At 35.0% G+C, this 18,480-nt stretch overlaps 1 protein-coding gene across 2 annotated transcripts in view; it reads right to left on the reverse strand.

The window, feature by feature from the left end:
• The window catches only part of PTPRK (protein tyrosine phosphatase receptor type K), a 487,710-nt gene that overhangs the window by 359,890 nt on the left and 109,340 nt on the right, over positions 1-18,480 (reverse strand). For both annotated transcript variants that reach the window (XM_054569944.1, XM_054569942.1), the window contains exon 2: positions 11,983-12,105. In XM_054569944.1, coding sequence (XP_054425919.1) covers positions 11,983-12,105 — 123 coding nt within the window. The remainder of the gene's footprint in view (positions 1-11,982; positions 12,106-18,480) is intronic.

The raw sequence follows: 18,480 nt of genomic DNA on the forward strand, positions 1-18,480 counted from the left end.
GGAGAGGAAGGGAGAGAAAGGGAGAGAGAGAAGCATCGATTTGTTGTTCCACTTACTTATGTCATTCATTGGCTGATTTTTCCATGTGTCCTGACCAGGGATCGAACCCTCAACTTTAGTGTATAGGAACAATGCTCTAACCAACTGAGTTACAAGGCCAGGGCCCTTCTATTTTACTTTTAAATGCTAAATATTAATTATAATTAATATAATACTATCATTTTAATAAACATTAATATTAGTTCTATTACAATATTTCTGTTCTCAGGCATATATGCTACTTGGTCAAGTGATCAATCTCATGCAATAACTTTTCTGATCCTGCCTGACAAGACTCTAAATTCAGAAAAATAAAAAATTTCAAGAAGTATCTTTTTATAAACTGCAGAATTTTCTATAGGTCTTTGGACATCTGCAAAGATTTGTTCCCTTACCTTATGAAACTAGGAAAAGCAAAAATAATTAAGTTTGGTTTGTTCCATACATTTAAACTAGCTCAACATCATTGTGAAGGTTGCCAAAGGAAGGGCTTCAAATCAGAAAAATTCAATCATCTGTAAATTAGTTTTCTTCACATAAATGTAATTAAAATATGTGCCCAAGATACAGCAAGTTACAGGAAGAGCTTGAGATTTGTTAATACCCTCATTGCACCATATAGCCTTACCCTGAAGGGAAAACAATAAGCAAATCTTTACGAAACAGGTAAGCCCAGTGCCCTGATAGATAAGTTTTCTCCACTCAGATGTTATTGGTTAAGGAAATGAGCTAATCACAACCATTCAGTCTTATCAGCAAGTTGTTTCTGCATTACTCCCATACTTGACCTGAAGGCTCTGCTATAAACCTAAAGTCCACAGAAAGTAAGTGCTTAACTAATGACCTCAGTGGAAAGGTCTGAACCAGATACTTCTGATTGTGCTGTCTTCAAGGACTAGCTTCAGGGGTATGGCCTCCGGGTGCACTTACACATCAGCCAGACTGTATCAGGACACAGAGCAAGAATTTCCAAAACAGATGACTTCCTGAACCAGACTGCAATCCCACAACTCAAGAGAACAGAAAGTTAAATATAACTTAATGAATGATGAGGGAAATCTAATTGGAATTCTTCATTTTGAAGACTATTGGTATTTTTTAATGTTCTAGTTTCCAATTGGTATATGATAAAGCTCTTCATCCTTCTTGATCTCTAATCTACACTTTAATAAGAACTTAAATGATATCTTGTTCTCACTGACCCCTCAAAATTCAATAATATATTTTTTGTTGTTACTTTTAATGGCAAAGTAGTTAACAGGATAAGTACTAGAAGAATCTGTCATTCTTTTTATCAGAGTATGATTTGTGTAATCTAACTTTGGATTTTATGGAGTTACGTTTAAGATCAACTTTTACTAAAATGTAAGCGGTAAGCCTTTCAAAGGAGCAACAGCTATTTTTCATACATGGACCAATACCTATAAAACTCTCTCAGTAGTCAGATCTGTTCCTTGGCCCAGTGTATAGATTCCCAGCATGAGAGGAAGGTCACTTTCCTGACAGGCTAGGAATCTCAGCTGATTTGGGAGACATAAAAGAGAAAGGAATTCATCCAATTTTATAAGTACTTCAAATGATACTTTATGGAGACGAATAATTTGAGTTGGATTTCTAAGCTTCTAAACAGGAAGAAAAAAGATTTTTTAATTTGTAGAATAATAAAGGCTATTTAAGAAACCTTCCTTGGCTCTGATTGGTGTGTCTCAGTTGTTTGGGCATTGTCTCACACAGCAAAAGCTCACTGGCTCAATTCCCAGTCAGGGCACACGGTGAGGTTGTGGATTCAGTCCCCAATAGGTACACGTGCAAGAAGCAACTGCCCTCTTTCTCCCTCCTTTCCCCTCTCTCCAAAATTAATTAATCAAAAATTATAAACTATCCTAGATTTCTAATAAAATCTCCAATCTTCTGCCCTACTAGTTGTTTAACACTGTATGGCACTAGATATTTTGATCCTACTATAAGGCTTATATTTGTTAATAAATACTTCCTGTTGTACGTATGTAAATGAATCAGAGCAAAACAAAATGAAACCATCTTTTTTGGTTGTCTTTAACAAGAATTATCCTAAGGGATTATTTATCATCATAAGGGGAACACTTAGGGGAAAAAAAATAGTTCAAAACTTGGAACTAGGCAAAAGAATAACTGAATATCCTTTACCCAAGGATTAGCTCATTCTTTAAGAGTATGTACCTTTGCCAGGGTAGCTATTTATTGTTAAGACATTTTATCAATCTATGAGAGCAGACATTCATTTGGGAAATAATTCATGGCTACATAAATGATACTTATATGAAAATAATTCAAATAAATTTTGTCTACTGCAGAAGCAAATGACTTTTGTCTGGTAGTAAATATAACCTCAAAGGTTTTCATTTTGTCATTAACCTATTTAATATAAAATCAGGAATCTTATTCCAGTATTCTTTCTTTCAGTGCCTATAAATACTTCCTTTGTTCCTATAATCTTTTGAACCAGCCTAACCACCCTGCTGGTTCCCTCATTAATGAATTAAATGTACCTTTGGCATGTGTTCATCCACATATATAGCACGACTCATTTATAGATTTTGAGTTTTTTATAAGGCATATCACCTTATTTCTTCTATGTCATAAAACTTAGGAAGGAAACGAGAAAATACAAAAATTCTTAATGGTAACTGTTGCAGGTTACAAAGCTAAAATATTCGTATTAAGAACAGGAAGATTTCCATTTTCAAGTTACAGATCCAGTGAGTCCTTTAAAACCAAGGAGAAAACTAGTAACACTAGGCTGACAATGCTATAGAGAATGCAATGTTTCTCTAATAATTGCTTTGTCTATTCCTCTAAATTACAGCTTCTAAATTCTACTACCTACAGATCTATGCCACGATGTATGCATCAAATAGTCCTATAACAGTCATTGCTGTTTGCCTACCCCACATCCACCCCCTTCCTTATTCCAATACAATCTGGTTGGTCCTGTGCATGCACCACGGGAAGCCTCTGCCTCATCTCTACCTGGGGCAGGAGGGTGGGCCTGGAAGCATAAGCCATACCTGGTCTTATTCTCCCCATTACTGATGGGTTTAGTCATAGATATGTGCCTTAATTTTGGCAAATTATACAAGAAGATAAATCTGTTGATGGTAACCTGAGAAAAGTTCTTTGCTTACTTAGAAAAATGGGCATAATAAAGAAATAACTACTTTTCTTCATGTCTAAATGTAATTATCTAGAACAGCTGCAGATCTTATACTCATGAGTGAGCCTGGCCTGAGGTAAAAATAAGACCTTTCAGAAGGCAGGAACAGGGAGACAGAAGAACCTGGATCCTTGAGGACATCCACAAGCCACTTAGCCAATCTTGGACCTCTTGCTTTGTGAAAGCCACTTTCCTTATCGTCTAGAGGCACTTTGAGTTGCAGTTTCCATTACTTGTAACAGAAGAAAGCGCGAGGGATACAAATTTTGCCACACTTCCAAGTCAGGCTGCAGCTTTTTTCTGAAGCCTCTAAAGAAGGTTCTCAACTTATACTTGTTTATATAGAATTCAAAAGTCAGATCTTTCTCCTATATTTCTCTAAACTCGGATTCCTAACCTTGATTCTCCCAAGACATGAAACCTCTGGCAATTTACTTAACCTCTTTGAACTTCAGTTTCCTCATCTATAGCATGAGGTTAACACGTATTTCATGCCTTTTATGAGAATTAAATGAAATGACATATAAAAAAATGTCTGGGATTAGATAAAAGTGGCAATAAAAGCATTAAAAAATATATCCAGTAAGCATAACCTAAAATAAACATCACACATTCAAAACATAATTTTTGAGTAGCAAATTTGCCACTGCACTTTCCCATTTAACTCACCAAATATTTAAAAACTGGGGGTAATGGAGGAGGTACAGAAATACATAATCAACTTGAAATTTGTGGAACTGTCCCCTTTGATTTTATTCTCATAAACTGTGAGCAGCAAGAGGAAGATTTTTATGATGCTGTTGGCATTTCTAAGTTGTCATGTGCTCTAAATATATAAAATACTCACTTTTATTGCAAAATATCTCAATCAATAATTTCCTCTTTGGGGGAGGGAGAAGAGGCCCGTAAACATATGACACTATTTAGCAGAAATTTTAGATTTGAAAGCTAACCCTCTTCCACGATTTTAAAGCAGTTATATAATGATAATTAAATATATATGCATAGCTCTGTATTTTTCACAACACTAATTATATGAACTAATTTACATCACATATTTTTAAATAATTCCTAATTTAATCACTTGCCTTTCATTGCATTTTTGTATTCTTTTTTTCCTGGCAGCCTTCTCATATTAAAGGATAATCAACTTTTAAACTGCAAATGTCTGAGCTGCTTAGCCATCTTGGGGCAAGTTTATTTTTGGAAATGAAAAGTATAAGGTCAAAACTCAACTCTTCCTCACACTCCCCACAACGAGAAGTAATTTTGTTCCTTTGGATTATGTATTGATTTTAAGGTACCTGTTAAAGGTGACTATACAGGCTTTGAAATTACTCTGTCTCCTTATACGTAATTCATTTAGGAAGCTGGAAGTTCCCTAGCACTGGCACCAATATTATTTTTTTTTCTTTTTTTAATACTAGGCTGTCTTTTCCCCCTAAAATTTATCGGGACGCGTCTACTTAGATACAATTTGTCCCTGAAATATCAAGAAAATACTCCTGTCTCAGCATCCCATTTCTGTCCACTGTTAATGTAGACATTCTTTATGCTGGGTGTATGTCCAGCAAGGGTAACAGTCCTTACATTAAAAAGCAGCCCTCGTGAAGTGGCTCACCTTACACATGGTCCATTACAGTCTTTCCCTCTCTGACCCTGCACCGCCTCCAGCTCCCACTGTTTTTAATAAGCAACTCAACTGTGGTAAACTATCTTCCCTGTGCTGAGGGCACAAGCACTAGCCGACACATGATAACATGGTGTGGAAGAACACACCAAAATAAGCCCATCATTGCAGTCCTAAAATACCCCATTGCAAATAAAGTTTTAAAACTATTTTCAAACCCTAAACTTTAGTCTGAGTCCTTTAGTCCATGAATTTCTCTTTTACCATGCATGCTCTAATGAGACACGGGATAATATATGTGTTCCTAACGTTTTGCTTAAACAGACGTGCAGCAAGTGTTCATCAAATAACTAAAAATAGCATACAGGTAAATCAAAGGAAGGACAAAGCATCTCCCCAGGGGGTAAGAATATTACATAGGCAGCCCTGAAGTGCAGCACAAATTCCAAACAACAACAAGGCTGAGATTCCACTTCATGAGGTGCTCAACAGAGAGTCACTTAGAGCTTTAAAAAATTTTAAAGAATATGTTATATAAAGTAGAAAATCATTGTAAATTAAATTTAATATATAGCTGATTGTACAGCGAATTTAAATGTCCACGATCAAGTCAAGGAAACTTGTCAGCTATGCTATAATTACAAAGCAGGATGGTATTGTGGCAAAAGTAATTTTGATATTAGACAACAGACTGAAATTCAAACCCTGTTCCTGGGTGGCTGTAATGAAGTTATTCATTCTACTCTCTAAAATTTCACTGATTTTGTAAGGTTCGTGATTTCACATAATATTTACTACTGAGAAAAACGGCTTTCCACAAAAAAGAAAAGAATTTTGTTGTTTAGGAGAACAAAATCTGAAAATCACTGAATAATGCATAGCATTCCAGAAACTGAGATATTCTGGTTCTGTCACCTTCTTAGAATCTAACACCTGGCTCTGATACTTCGAAGTTCTCCAGCTGTGCTAATGAACTCTTCCCCCCTCTCTGTCTTGTCTCCCTTCCCCATCCATGTCTTGGTTCTCCTTAGGAAACATGCAGATTCACACATACACTGTCTTTGGCCACTTTAACAGACAACTGTAACTAGATGACAAATAGAAAATAAATCCACATTTTGACTTGATAAGCTCTGTCCCTTAACACAAACACAACTAGCCATATGGTTGCAACACAGTATCTTTTTACCAACCCTTTGCACAGAACTTCATTCTGCCACTCTCTATCATGTTTGCCTCTCATGGATTTGCCGTCAAATAATTCTATGAGTTCAAAAACGTAAGATTTTGGCAGTTACGACCTTGTAGAAATACTTGTCTTACATTGGCTATAAGAGGATGATGAAAATATTACACGAAGTGATCCACTCATTTTACTGAGTGAATAACATTCCCAGAGAGATTGACTATTAGGTTATCACCAGAAAAACTCCCTTGAAATTAATCCTTGGAGGTATTAAAATGTGATACACTGCACACATAATATTGTTTACTACACTATGACTAAGTCTTCTCTCATAAAATTAAGAAACCAGTATCACGACATAGAAAGCTTAGCTAAAATTGTGTTACCTAAGAAATGTTATTATATGAATCAAATGTGGACACCAAAGTCTTATTTGATTCTCACTACATCACACTATCAGAAGAAAGCGAGGCACAAAAATAATGGCACGTGCATGTTCGCCACTGAACACATCAACATATTTAGTCTCTCTAAAAAAAATATTGAAGAAGGCAAGCCTTATTTTAACAATCTGACTAATAATTCTGAGATTTAATCAAAATGGGAATACAGTTCTAAAAGCAACATTTTAATATAAAGGACCATTTCTTAACAGCACTGTTCATTTCTCATCCTTCTCTTTGTAACGCCATTTGCTCTCCCCATTACTTTAGGGGCATGACAAGAGGGCAGAACTGGGATCCAGCAGAGCCTTAAACTATTGAATCCCACCTCACTCAGTTTTACGTCAGGGGAGGAATGGTTTCTTACTTCAATCTTCAGATTAATTTAATAACAGAGGGCTTTTATTTTTTACCATAATATAGAGTGTGTCTGTGTGTGCATTCTACAGAAGAAATACTGTATGGTGATTTATATTATTTTCGCTAAAACATACCAGATTGGAAGTGGGATAGAATGTACTCATAATTTTAACTACTGTCAAAGAGGTACTCAAGAGACTCTAAACTAAAATTCAATTAGTCATTTTACAAAAAAAAAAAAAAAACAATGTTAAAAAGAAAAAGCAGTTATAATTACAGTAGAAGATAAATGTATTAAGATGTCAATCATGATCCCTACTCACAGATCTAAGACAGAACATAGAGCAAAATGGTCAAGTGAATTTGTTTCATGAGGTCATAAAGATAAAAGAGTGTCTGACAAACTAGGTCACGGACACAGATGTATTCAAGATGAAAAAACAATTTCTCATTCCATGCAATATCTCTCATTTTCTGTGGCTTTGTTTATTTATATACCAAACTTTTGAGGAGTAGAAAATTGAAATTAATTTGACAAAAAGCAGAGAGAGAGAGAGAGATCCTAAATGGAGTTTCTTCTTGGTAGTATTAATAATATTTAACATTGTACCCAAAATAAATATGTAAAAGCATTTATATGACAAAAGCCAAATATTAATAATTATGTGAAAGTCTTTTAATTACATTAAAATTTGAACTGTATGTAATGCTTGGGAATTGGTGAGATTTTTTTCTTCAGTTAATTTTCTAAAAGGAGGAAAAGCTTTTTGGGTTATCACTTGACCAAACTATTTTAAATCACATTATGTAAGTTGACATTTTTGCCTGAGTAAAATGAAATAGTGTCTCTTGGGAAATCAAAGATGAAAAATACAGTTTATGCTCATGAGGACATTAGAGCTTAGTGGAAAGAAGGACATAAATAATGATACTATAATAGCTGCAATTGAAATACGTACACTGTCAACATATTTGGATATGAGAATCGAAGAAAAAATGAGTTCCAAGCCAGTCAGGAAAATCCTCCTGAAAGAGCTGAATCTTGACTAGACATAGTAAGAAGAGGTAAGAGTTTGGTGAGTGGATAAGTGGACAGTGAATTGTGTAAGCAGAGAGAAGAGAACATTGAAAAGCCCTGAGATGTCGAAAAGCATAGTATCTTTGATGGGGAGTGGGGAGAGCAGTTTGGTGGAAAAAAAGGATTTGGGCCCATTTAATTCTCCTATTAATTTATTTTATTCTAATCTGTAACATTTTTTAATCGTTAGTGTTATGTCCATAGCATACTTGTAAGCGCTGGTTTTATTCTACTTTATTTTTTGACTTTTTATAAACAAGATACATGTGAAAAGTACAAGCTCACAACTGTACAGCTCAGTGTCTTTTTGCACAGCTTGAGCATAACTGTGCAAATGATATCAAGAAATAGAGAATTGCTAGCTTCCAAAATCTACCTTCATGCCACCTTCCAAGCATTACCCATCCCCCACCCCTGCCAGGTCTTTCTGCATGTGAACAGTAACATCTACTATCATCAATTAGTTTTGCTTGTTTTTGAAATTTATATAAATGAAATACAGCACATAACCTTTTGGATCTAGTTTCTTTCCCTCAAGATTATGTTTGTGATTTCACTGATATCATATATAGTAATAGTTTGTTAATTTACATTGCGGTGTAATATTCCATTATGTGGATATGTCACTATTTTTTTTACTGCACTCTTGACAGACATTTAGATTGTTTTCAATTTGGGGCTATTACAAATATTGATGCTGTAAATATTCCTGCACATGTCGTTTGGAAAACGTGTGTACTCAGTTCTCCTGGACTTATATCAGACAACGGATTTGCTGGGTATTAGGTTGTACAACGTGGTTGTACCAAACTGTACTAAGAGTTTATGAGAGCTTCACTTACTCCATACTCTCACCAGCACTTCGAATTTTAATCTTCATGTTCTGCTGAGTATGTAGTAGTTTTTCATTATGGTTTTAATTTGCATTTCCTTGATGACTGAGTTGAGTATGTGCTCACATTTTCATATGCTGTTTGGCCCTTAGGATATACTTTTTTATTTTTTGCTGGATATTTTAAAGGTTCTCAGCAGGCCTTTCACCCACCCTCATTCTCACCTGACAAAGGTAGTGTGGCAGGTAGGAAATGCCTAAAAACATTGTATGCAAATATTGACTGTATTATGTCTTCAAGTGAGGAAAAATAATTTTCTTTTTTTCTCTATTGTTCTACTCATCTTCATTCTTCTCTTATTCTAATCTATTTATTGACCTTGTCTTTCTTCTTCTCTTCTATTTTTCCAGTCCAGAAGGGTCAATAAAATGAAGTCAATTAACAACGTCCCAGTACTTTACAGAGAGTTCAACAGTTTAAGAGCAAGCCTGCATCAGAGACCCAGCCTTCTTTCTTTAGGATTGCCACACACTTAAACAAAAAATGTTAAAAGGAAGCACATCTGACAACTTATCTGTAAATAAGTGGAGCGTTCATTAAATTTTAATGATAAATCTAAATATCTCCTTTTTTCCCCAAATTATGAACAGATAATATTCATTGAGCATTTTAAAGAAATATCAGAAGGAAAATGAGGAGGGGGTGATATATGTTGTTAAAAGAGACCAGTTAAAGAAGAATACATAGGTACTTTCTTTCACCTTCTCTAAGACAAAACATAAGTTACATTTGGCAAAAATAAAGTGGCCATGACCTTTTTCCCTCCTCTGCATGATTAATTACTTAATGTCCTACTAATTGGAAGATGAGGCTGAATTTCAAACACTTTCATTTTCTGTGCTATAATCCTGTACTGTAAACCACCTATTAAGCTGTTCATCAAAGGTGAGCCAACAAGGTCATCTGAGCAGTATCTCGTCAGCTACTCATTACCCATCTTCAATGGTAATTAACAATGGTAACATTTCCATAAATCAACATATTTCTGATTATTCACTGATGATAAACAGTCAGAATGTGTGCATCTCAGCCCACTCCTTTTAATTTTATTTTTTTTAAAAAATCAGTCTAAATATACCACAGAGAAAACTCAGGTGAAGTAGTACAGTAGTTTCTTTAATTAACATGTACCAGGAAAATAAGGTTATGTACCTTTGAAGGAAAAATACAAACCTATGCTCAAAACTAAATGAGTCTGCTGACAACACATGGGTCAAGCATAAGAAGTAAAGGATGTCAGCCACCTAGTACCAATTTATGCCTCTGGCCAAAATATTGAGATTCAGTTCACCTTCACAAAAAAACATTTGGCTACTCAGCCAAGAAAAGTGACAATTTAGGATAAAAAGCAGATTTACTTCACCCTGCTCTCAAAGAATACATTACCAGGTGAACTAATTAAAAAACTTTCTGAAGGATATATTTACTATATTCATTTACGAACCATACTTTGGAAATGTAACATTTCAATTTTATTTCCTTTGTGCACTCGTGGTGCGTCGTTGTTTACTGTTGATATTTTCACTTTTTGGTTTTTTTAATATCATAATATTTAGCAAGTTCAGTCGCCAGTTTGACATTTTCATTTCCATTGGCTATGTCTAAAAAGCTCATATCTAAAACTCACACTAGTTTAAAAAGACTTTTCTGAATCTAGAAATTTCATAAAGATTAAAGTATTTTAAAGTAATCATAGTAAAGATACTGAAAATATATTTTAAAACTGAAATTATTATAATAGCCAATCAACCCATCAATTATGTATCATTATATAGTACAATCGATGATGCTTTATTATTATATAGTATCCTATTATATTACATTTTGAATATTATTATATCTTATTGTGGGAGTTCAGAACAAGTCACCCCAAGATGTGTCCCTGTGGTATGCAGATTGTTTTGAGCTAAAAGGCAACTTTAGCCACAGGCTGGAGGTAAACTTTTGCCTCTCCCTTAACTACCTAGAACTTGCCCATAATAAGAGATTATCAGAGATAAACTTTTGTTGATCTATTTATAGGGCAGGACAAACTTCATTTACTAAACATCAGCTCATATCATCCTACAATGACCCTTTGAAGTTGACAAAGCACCTTACTCCATCCTTAGCTCAGGATGTCTTATATACACATGCTCCTTTTCTATCTCTAAACCCCTCACGCATGTGGGGTCTCAGACTCTCTCATGTCTCATGTACATGGGGTTCCCATACATAAGTATGTATTGAATTTGGTCATTCTCTCTCGTTAATCTGTCTCCCGTCTATTTGATTGTTAGACCAGCTAGAAAGAACCTTCAGGGTGGAGGAAACGTTGTTCCCCCTCAACTGTATATTATAAGCACATGATTATATATAGTGTATAATTATGACACATTTGTTTATTTCCACATTTTGGAAGGGAAGAGTTTATTCTCTTAAGCCCAGTATTTTTAAATCACCGTTTGCATTTTAAATTTTTATAATTAATATCGTTAAATATATACACATAGGGTTTACAATTAGTTCCAAATTACTGTGTAGAACTGGAGGTAGAAATTAGTCCAATAGTGTATAAAATGGTATGTAAATACTGATATCCAATGTTATTTAAGAGAAAACACAACTCAAACTCGTTTAAGCAATAAGACAATGTATAATTTCACAAAACCAAAATCCTAAGGATTTAACAAGGTCTGGGTAAAGAATGGTCAGAGCTCAGCCCTAATTTTTTACAATTCACTCAGAAAAGACCTTCTCTAGATGACAATTTTGTGTCCAGGCTGCATTTCTTCAGTGCCACTGACGTGCTCCTGAGCAGAAGGAGGATGAGATGAGCAATCTCCCCACCAGGGAGTAAAAGCCCTTCCCTTCGGTTTGATTGGATCAAACCTGCACAGGTACTAAGTGAGCTGATCTCACATTTTAGAATATTTTGAATGAATTTTGTTTTTTCTTCATTTTCTTTATTTTATTTGCTGGTTTTATTTACATTTGGCTTTTTATTAAATGGGAATTTTTTTTAAAAGCTAATATTTTTCCAACATCAGAGATAATAAAGATAATAGTGAGCTCTTGAAAAATAATAGGATGTAACAAACTATTGTTATATCTAAAATAAGAAAATATTACACATTCCAAAGTGATTCCCTCCACACTAGGAAAACAGAATGATTCTCACCTTGAGGCATATCAGGTGGCAGGTAATGAGGTTCTTGAGCACTAACATGTACCCATTCAAAGTCATCATAGAGATCCTGGTGGTAATCACAGGCCCCCGGACCATCATCAAAAGTACAGCCACCTAAAAGAGGGGAAAAAAAGAACATTTAGCTTGCTACATTCAAAATAGGTGTGCTAAAAATGGACAGCCTGCTGGAGAAGGAAACATTACGCTGAAATATGGAAGTGTAGTGCTCACCGCTTTAATAACAAACGGCACTCCTGCTTATCACCATTCCTGTTAAATTGCCATACGAAATGGAATTCCCATCAGTATTTTGTCTGAATAAGAAACCAATGGAGTCTCAGATAGAAGGCCGGGGCACAGATTTTAAAATATGAAAAATAATAGTAGATGCATCTATAGTGTTACATACATAATTTTTTAAAGATTTTATTTATTGATTTTTAGGCAGAGGGGAAGGGAGGGAGAGAGGGAGAGAAACATTGATGTGAAAGTGGAACATCAATCGGTTGCCTCTTGCATGCAGGCCCACAACCCAGGCATGTGCCCTGACTGGGAATCAAACTGATGACCTTTGGTTTTCTGGGATGACGCCCAATCACACACTGGCCAGGGCATGACAGATACACATTTAGTGAGGCTTTCCTGGAATTTATGAACCACACTGAATCTTAATAGCTTTTAACAACTTTAGTGTTTTTAAGGAGAGAAAGGAAAACAGTGAAAACCATCTTTTTCCATAATGCAAGTTCAAAAAGCTGGAGTTAGTATTTAAGTCTTATCAAGTTCCTTACTTTAAAAGAGCACTTTGATATCTACATATATTATCAAATGAACCAATTCAAACTTTATGGGGTCTAAAATGTTTGAGGTCCGTGATATATTCCAGTACTTTATTTAGATTACTTTCATACACAATTGTAACTCATTAGGAGGAAAAAAACCAAAGCATAAAACCAATCTGATTAGCCTATAATCACACTCACCACTTCCAGCTCATTTAATAATTGCTTTAAGAAATGGAGGTAGGCTTTCCCCTTTGCCTCAGTCATTTTTCCTGGCTTTATTTTCAGGGGAAATTTTATGACAGAGATAGAATTACATTAGCTTCTCATCCCACATGTATACAGGCACGCACAACTCACATATTTAGTTTATTCCAATCATGAGAATAAGAACTGGCCTATATGTGTGATCTTGAAAGAAAATGAATTAGTACTAATGAAAATCCAGCAATAGGTTTAACGAGAAAAACCAATAACCTGTCTCCCTTTAAGTAGCTTATTTGTTTAGTTTCCACAGGGAATCTTTGTAAAGAAACAGTGGACTCTCTGACCAAACAGCAGGATACAGGATGGTAAATTTCGGTCCTACAAGTTCTGCTCTGTAAACAAGGAATTCATTTTTCTCATCAAAAGTTTATCAATTTAAATACAAATAAAAGTTACATTCCCAAGCCAGCATCACAGGCAAAGAAGGAGAGGTCAGATACATCCAGAAGACACTATAGCCTTAACGATCTTTTTGAAAAGCAGAATATGTATGTGGGAATCCTTGAATAGCTCATATAACTACATCAATCCTTTAAAATAACTAAACGCAGCAGCTTGAAAGCTTCATATTCTCCATTAAATATGCTTAAAATAGCATTACTATAAATGCTCTCATAAAAAGTGATGTATTTTTAATTTAAAATTAATCAATGAAAAGAGGTTGCTAGGAAATGCATCTTCACATAGCATGGGGAAAGTTTTTCTCAAGATGTAATTTGCTCTCAACCCAAAAAAGACTTATGGCTTTGCAACACATGCCCTAAGGGCCCCCATTGCCCTTTATAATAGTGAGTGCCCTGAGTATATAAATTTAAACTACGAGTGAAACCTGCACTGACTCACTTGGAGACAAATGGCATTCACTGCTGTCCTTCATTGCAATTGTTAAGTTTAGACTCCAGGATTCTGATTAGCAGTAACAACTAGGAGCTGCAAAGAAGTGGTCAACCCCTACTGTCTGCTGCGCATCACAGCCATATCAGTCAAGGGACTTGGAAAAGATTCCCGGTCAACTTGACTTCAGTGTTAAGAACATTTTTAAGAGATGACTTTTTTTTTTATTTTACAGTTTAAAATAAATTATCTTTTGTTGATGATTTCCTTTGCTGTGCAAAAACTTTGTAGTTTGATATAGTCCCATTTGTTTATTTGTTTGTCTGTTTGTTTCCCTTGCCTGGGGATATATATCCGATAAAATAGTGCTATGAACAATGTCTGAGATTTTGCTGCCTATTTTTTTTCTACAACTTTTATGGTTTCTCATCTAACATTTAAGTCTTTGATCCATTTTGAATTTATTCTTGTGTTTGGTGGAAGAAGGTGATCTAGTTTCAATTTTCGGCACGTATCTGTCCAATTTTCCCAACACCATTTATTGAATAAACTATCTTTAGCCCATTGTATATACTTGTTTCCTCTGTCAAATATTAATTGACTATAAAGTGGAGGTTTATTTCTGAGCTCTCTATTTTGTTCCATTGATCCATGTCTGTTTTATGCCAGTACCATGCTGTTCTGATTACTATGGCCTTATAGTATAGTTTGATATTAGGTAGCGTGATTCTTTCAAATTTGTTATTCTTTCTCAGCATCCCTGTTGCTATTCGGGGCCTTTTGTGGTTCCATATAAATTGTTGAAATATTTGTTCTATCTATGAAATATGTCATTGGAATCTTGATAGCAATTGCACTGAATCTATAGACTGCTTTGGGTAGTATGGACATTTTAGTGATGTTAATTCTTCCTATCCATAAACACAGTATGTGTTTTCACTGATTTGTAACACCTTCAATTTCTTTCTTCATGTCTCTTCGTGTCTCAATTTCCAAGTACAAGTCTTTTACATCTTTGCTTAGGCTAATTCCTAGATATTTCAATCTTTTAGTAGAAAATGTGAATGACGTTGTCTTCCTAATTTCCCTGTCTGTTAGTTCATTATTAGCATATAAAAATACAACTGATTTCTATTAATTTTGTATCCTGCTACTTTGCTGAATTCATTTATCAGATCTAGTATTTTCTTGGAAGAATCTTTGGGGTTCTCTATGTAGAGTATCATTTCATCTGCAAATAATGACAGTTTTACTTCTTCCTTTTCAATCTGGATGCCTTTCACTTCTTCTTCTTGTCTGATTACTGTGGCTAGGACTTCCAATGCTATGTTGAAAAAGAGAGGTGAAAGTGGACATCCCTGTCTTGTTCCCAATCTTAAGCAGAACGCTTGTAGTTCTTGACCATTGAGTATGACGCTGGCAGTGGGTTTGCATTATATGGCCTTTATTATGTTTAGATATGTTCCCTCTATTCCCTCTTTGCTGAGACTTTTTATCATAAATTGGTGCTGGATTTTATCAAATGCTTTTTTTTTGCATCTATTAATATGATCATGTGGTTTCTATACCTTTCTATTTATGTGGTGAATCACATTGACTTGAGAATGCTGTACCAACCCTGAATTTCCAGAATAAATCCCACCTGATCATGGTGTGTGATTTTTTTATGCATTGCTGTGTTAAGTTGGGAGAACATATTCACTGGTACATTTGATAAGGGGTTAATATCCAAAATTTATAAAGAACTTATAAAATTCAAGACCAAAACCACAAACAACCCAATTTAAAAACAGGCAAAGGACCGGAATAGATACTTCTCCAAAGAGGACATACAGGTGACCAAAATATAAATGAAAGGATGCTCAATATCAGTAATCATCAGAGAAATGCAAATTAAAATCACAATGAGATATCATCTCACACTTATCACAATGGCTATCATCAAAAAAAAAAAAACCCAACAAATGACAAGTACTGGTGAGGATGTGGAGAAAAGGGAACAATTTTGCACTATTGGTGAGAATACAGACTGGTACAGCCACTGTGGAAAGCAGTAGGAAGATACCTCAGACAATTAAAAATGGATCTGCCTTTTGACCCAGTCATCCCACACCTGGGAATATATCCAAAGGAACCCAAAACACTAATTTCTAAGAACATAAGCACCCCTATGTTCACTGTAGTGCTATTTATAATCACCAGATATGAAAGTAGCCCAAGTGTCCATCAGTAAATGAGTGGATATAACAATTATGGGACATTTACACAGTGGAATACTACTTGGCCATAAAAAAAAAAAGAAGAAAAATTTACCTTTTGCAATGGTATGGATGGGCCTGGAGAACATTAGGCTAAGTGAAATAAGTCAATCAGAGAAAGACAAATACCATACGATTTCGTTCATACGTGGAATCTAATGAACAAACTGAACTAACAAGGAAAATGGGGTCAGACTCATAGATGGAGAGCAGATGACAGCTAGTGGGGCAGGGAGGTGAGGGGGGTGGAAGGATTGAGCAAAAATAAAAAAGGGCTGATGGACATGGACAACAGTGTGAGGACTGCTGGGGGAGGGGCCTATAAGGGGACTAAATGATAATGGAAAAATACAATAAAGAGTCAATATAAATAAATAAATAAATAATCTAAGAGATGCTGTATATCTATTTACCGGATACAGAGTATATCAATAAATCTTTAGTAAAAGTTTTTAAAAATCTTTTTTGTAAACTATTTTTTATTTCAAGGTTAAAGGTTAATATAATGTACTGAACTAGATGAGAGAAAATATGAAAAAATACTGTTGTTGTCCTGAGTAATGGCACAGACAGACATGGGTGGGGTGGGGTGACAGGGCATAGATACATATACATATACATCATATACATATACATTAATTACAATGTCTTATAAGGAATAACAACAGTATGACCAAAGTCACAAAGAATAAAAGTGACAAAGGAATTGGCTATCTATACCCTGCTTGGTTGGAGAAGGTTTCATGGAGTTGGTTAGACCTGGGAAGATGAGTAAGGAAGCACCAGGCCAGGATGCAGACAAAACATAAATTAGAGCAAAGGCAAGAGCAAAGGCATAGGAGTCTAAAGAAACATGGTATGTTGGAGAACTCAAGTTTTCCCCAAAAAGTCTGTGTAATGAATATGAAAAGTATCTAGGCAACGAGACACAAATAAAACTAAATAGGTAAGATTTTAAATATGATAAAATTTTAGATTTTATTCTAGTTGTTAGTGAAGCCATTAAAGGATTTAATCCAAGGCCCAAACCACATGTTTAAAAATATTAATAATAGTAGTAATAATAATAACAATTCTAGAAGCCATATAGAGTTTTAAGTGGAATTGATTGGGGTGGGTAGAGAATTTGATTCAACCTTATAGCAGATATCACATAATACATATTCAGTATTATGTATTCCATTATTCACAATCCTTGTTCACCATTTAGGGATCACTAGAAAGCCTTAAATACAAAGTCTTCTATAATACATAATCTTTTATATACATGGTCCTGAGTCCAATACATCTTTATATAATCTACTTTAGAAAAATATCTTAGTGACGTTCTAATACTTAGAAAAAAACTTAACACATGGATTTTGAGGTTTCACTGAGTTAAATTGCAGAACAAAAGAAGATAATACTGAAATGATGTTCAAGAAATGTAGTTAGGCAGAGGGGGTGAAAACTGAGTAAGGAAACATCTTACATTCCCAGCTTTGTATTTGCTACGGATAATAAGACCACAGCCAGTACCTGCAAATCATATCAGGGAAATGGCTACAAGTTCCTGGGTTCTTAGAAGAAAATTACTTATGAGTAGCCATGTCACAGGTTGCTAACTGCTCTGTGCCAACCAGCCAAGGGTTAGGGTTAGGGTTGCAGATCTGTCACTGAATGGTCGACTTCCATAGGGCAAGCCACGTACAAGGCTTTGCAAGCTATTTTCCTGAAAATAAAAATTAAGCTAATTCGAACTTGGCAGAATTTCTTTCCATTCCTAAACAGCTCACTGAAAGGACTGAAAGTAAGAAATATTAGGTATCCCCCCAAACTATATTGCCTAAATATCTAGCACTTACAGAGCCTCTTGACTGCTTATTTAAACAGATGGTGGTAGCTCTATTAGAGAGTATGAAAATAGAGATCCTTTCTGTGGAATCATGACAGAATGAAGAGTAAACTCAAATCCTTTCTGAAGTCAAACTTCTCAATAAAATGCAGGGTCAGGTTGATTTAGAATAAAGTTGAAGTGGGGAAAAAAAAAGGCAGCAAGGTTCTGGATGGCTCTGAACACTTTGTGATGGGCATTTTTTAAAAATATACTGTACTAGGATCTTCACCATTCTCCCCTCCTGAACATCTACCCAGTCTCAATTTTTTGATTGAGTACAACAACAACAACAACAACAACAACAACAACACAGACTTATCTTTCCTGGTTCTTTGCTTTTTGTAAAGAACACAAAATGTTTCTTTTTATTTTTTAAAATCATTTAGAACATACAGTTTTAAAAAGTAAGAAGAAAGTCTTAGGTAAAATATGTTAGCAAAAATAATATGGCACAGCTGTCCTATGGCCCTCA

This window comes from Pteronotus mesoamericanus, unplaced genomic scaffold, assembly GCF_021234165.1.
Source record: "Pteronotus mesoamericanus isolate MK-2021 breed Mesoamerican mustached bat unplaced genomic scaffold, CSHL_Meso_final contig_20, whole genome shotgun sequence".
In the NCBI taxonomy this organism is placed as follows: domain Eukaryota; kingdom Metazoa; phylum Chordata; class Mammalia; order Chiroptera; family Mormoopidae; genus Pteronotus; species Pteronotus mesoamericanus.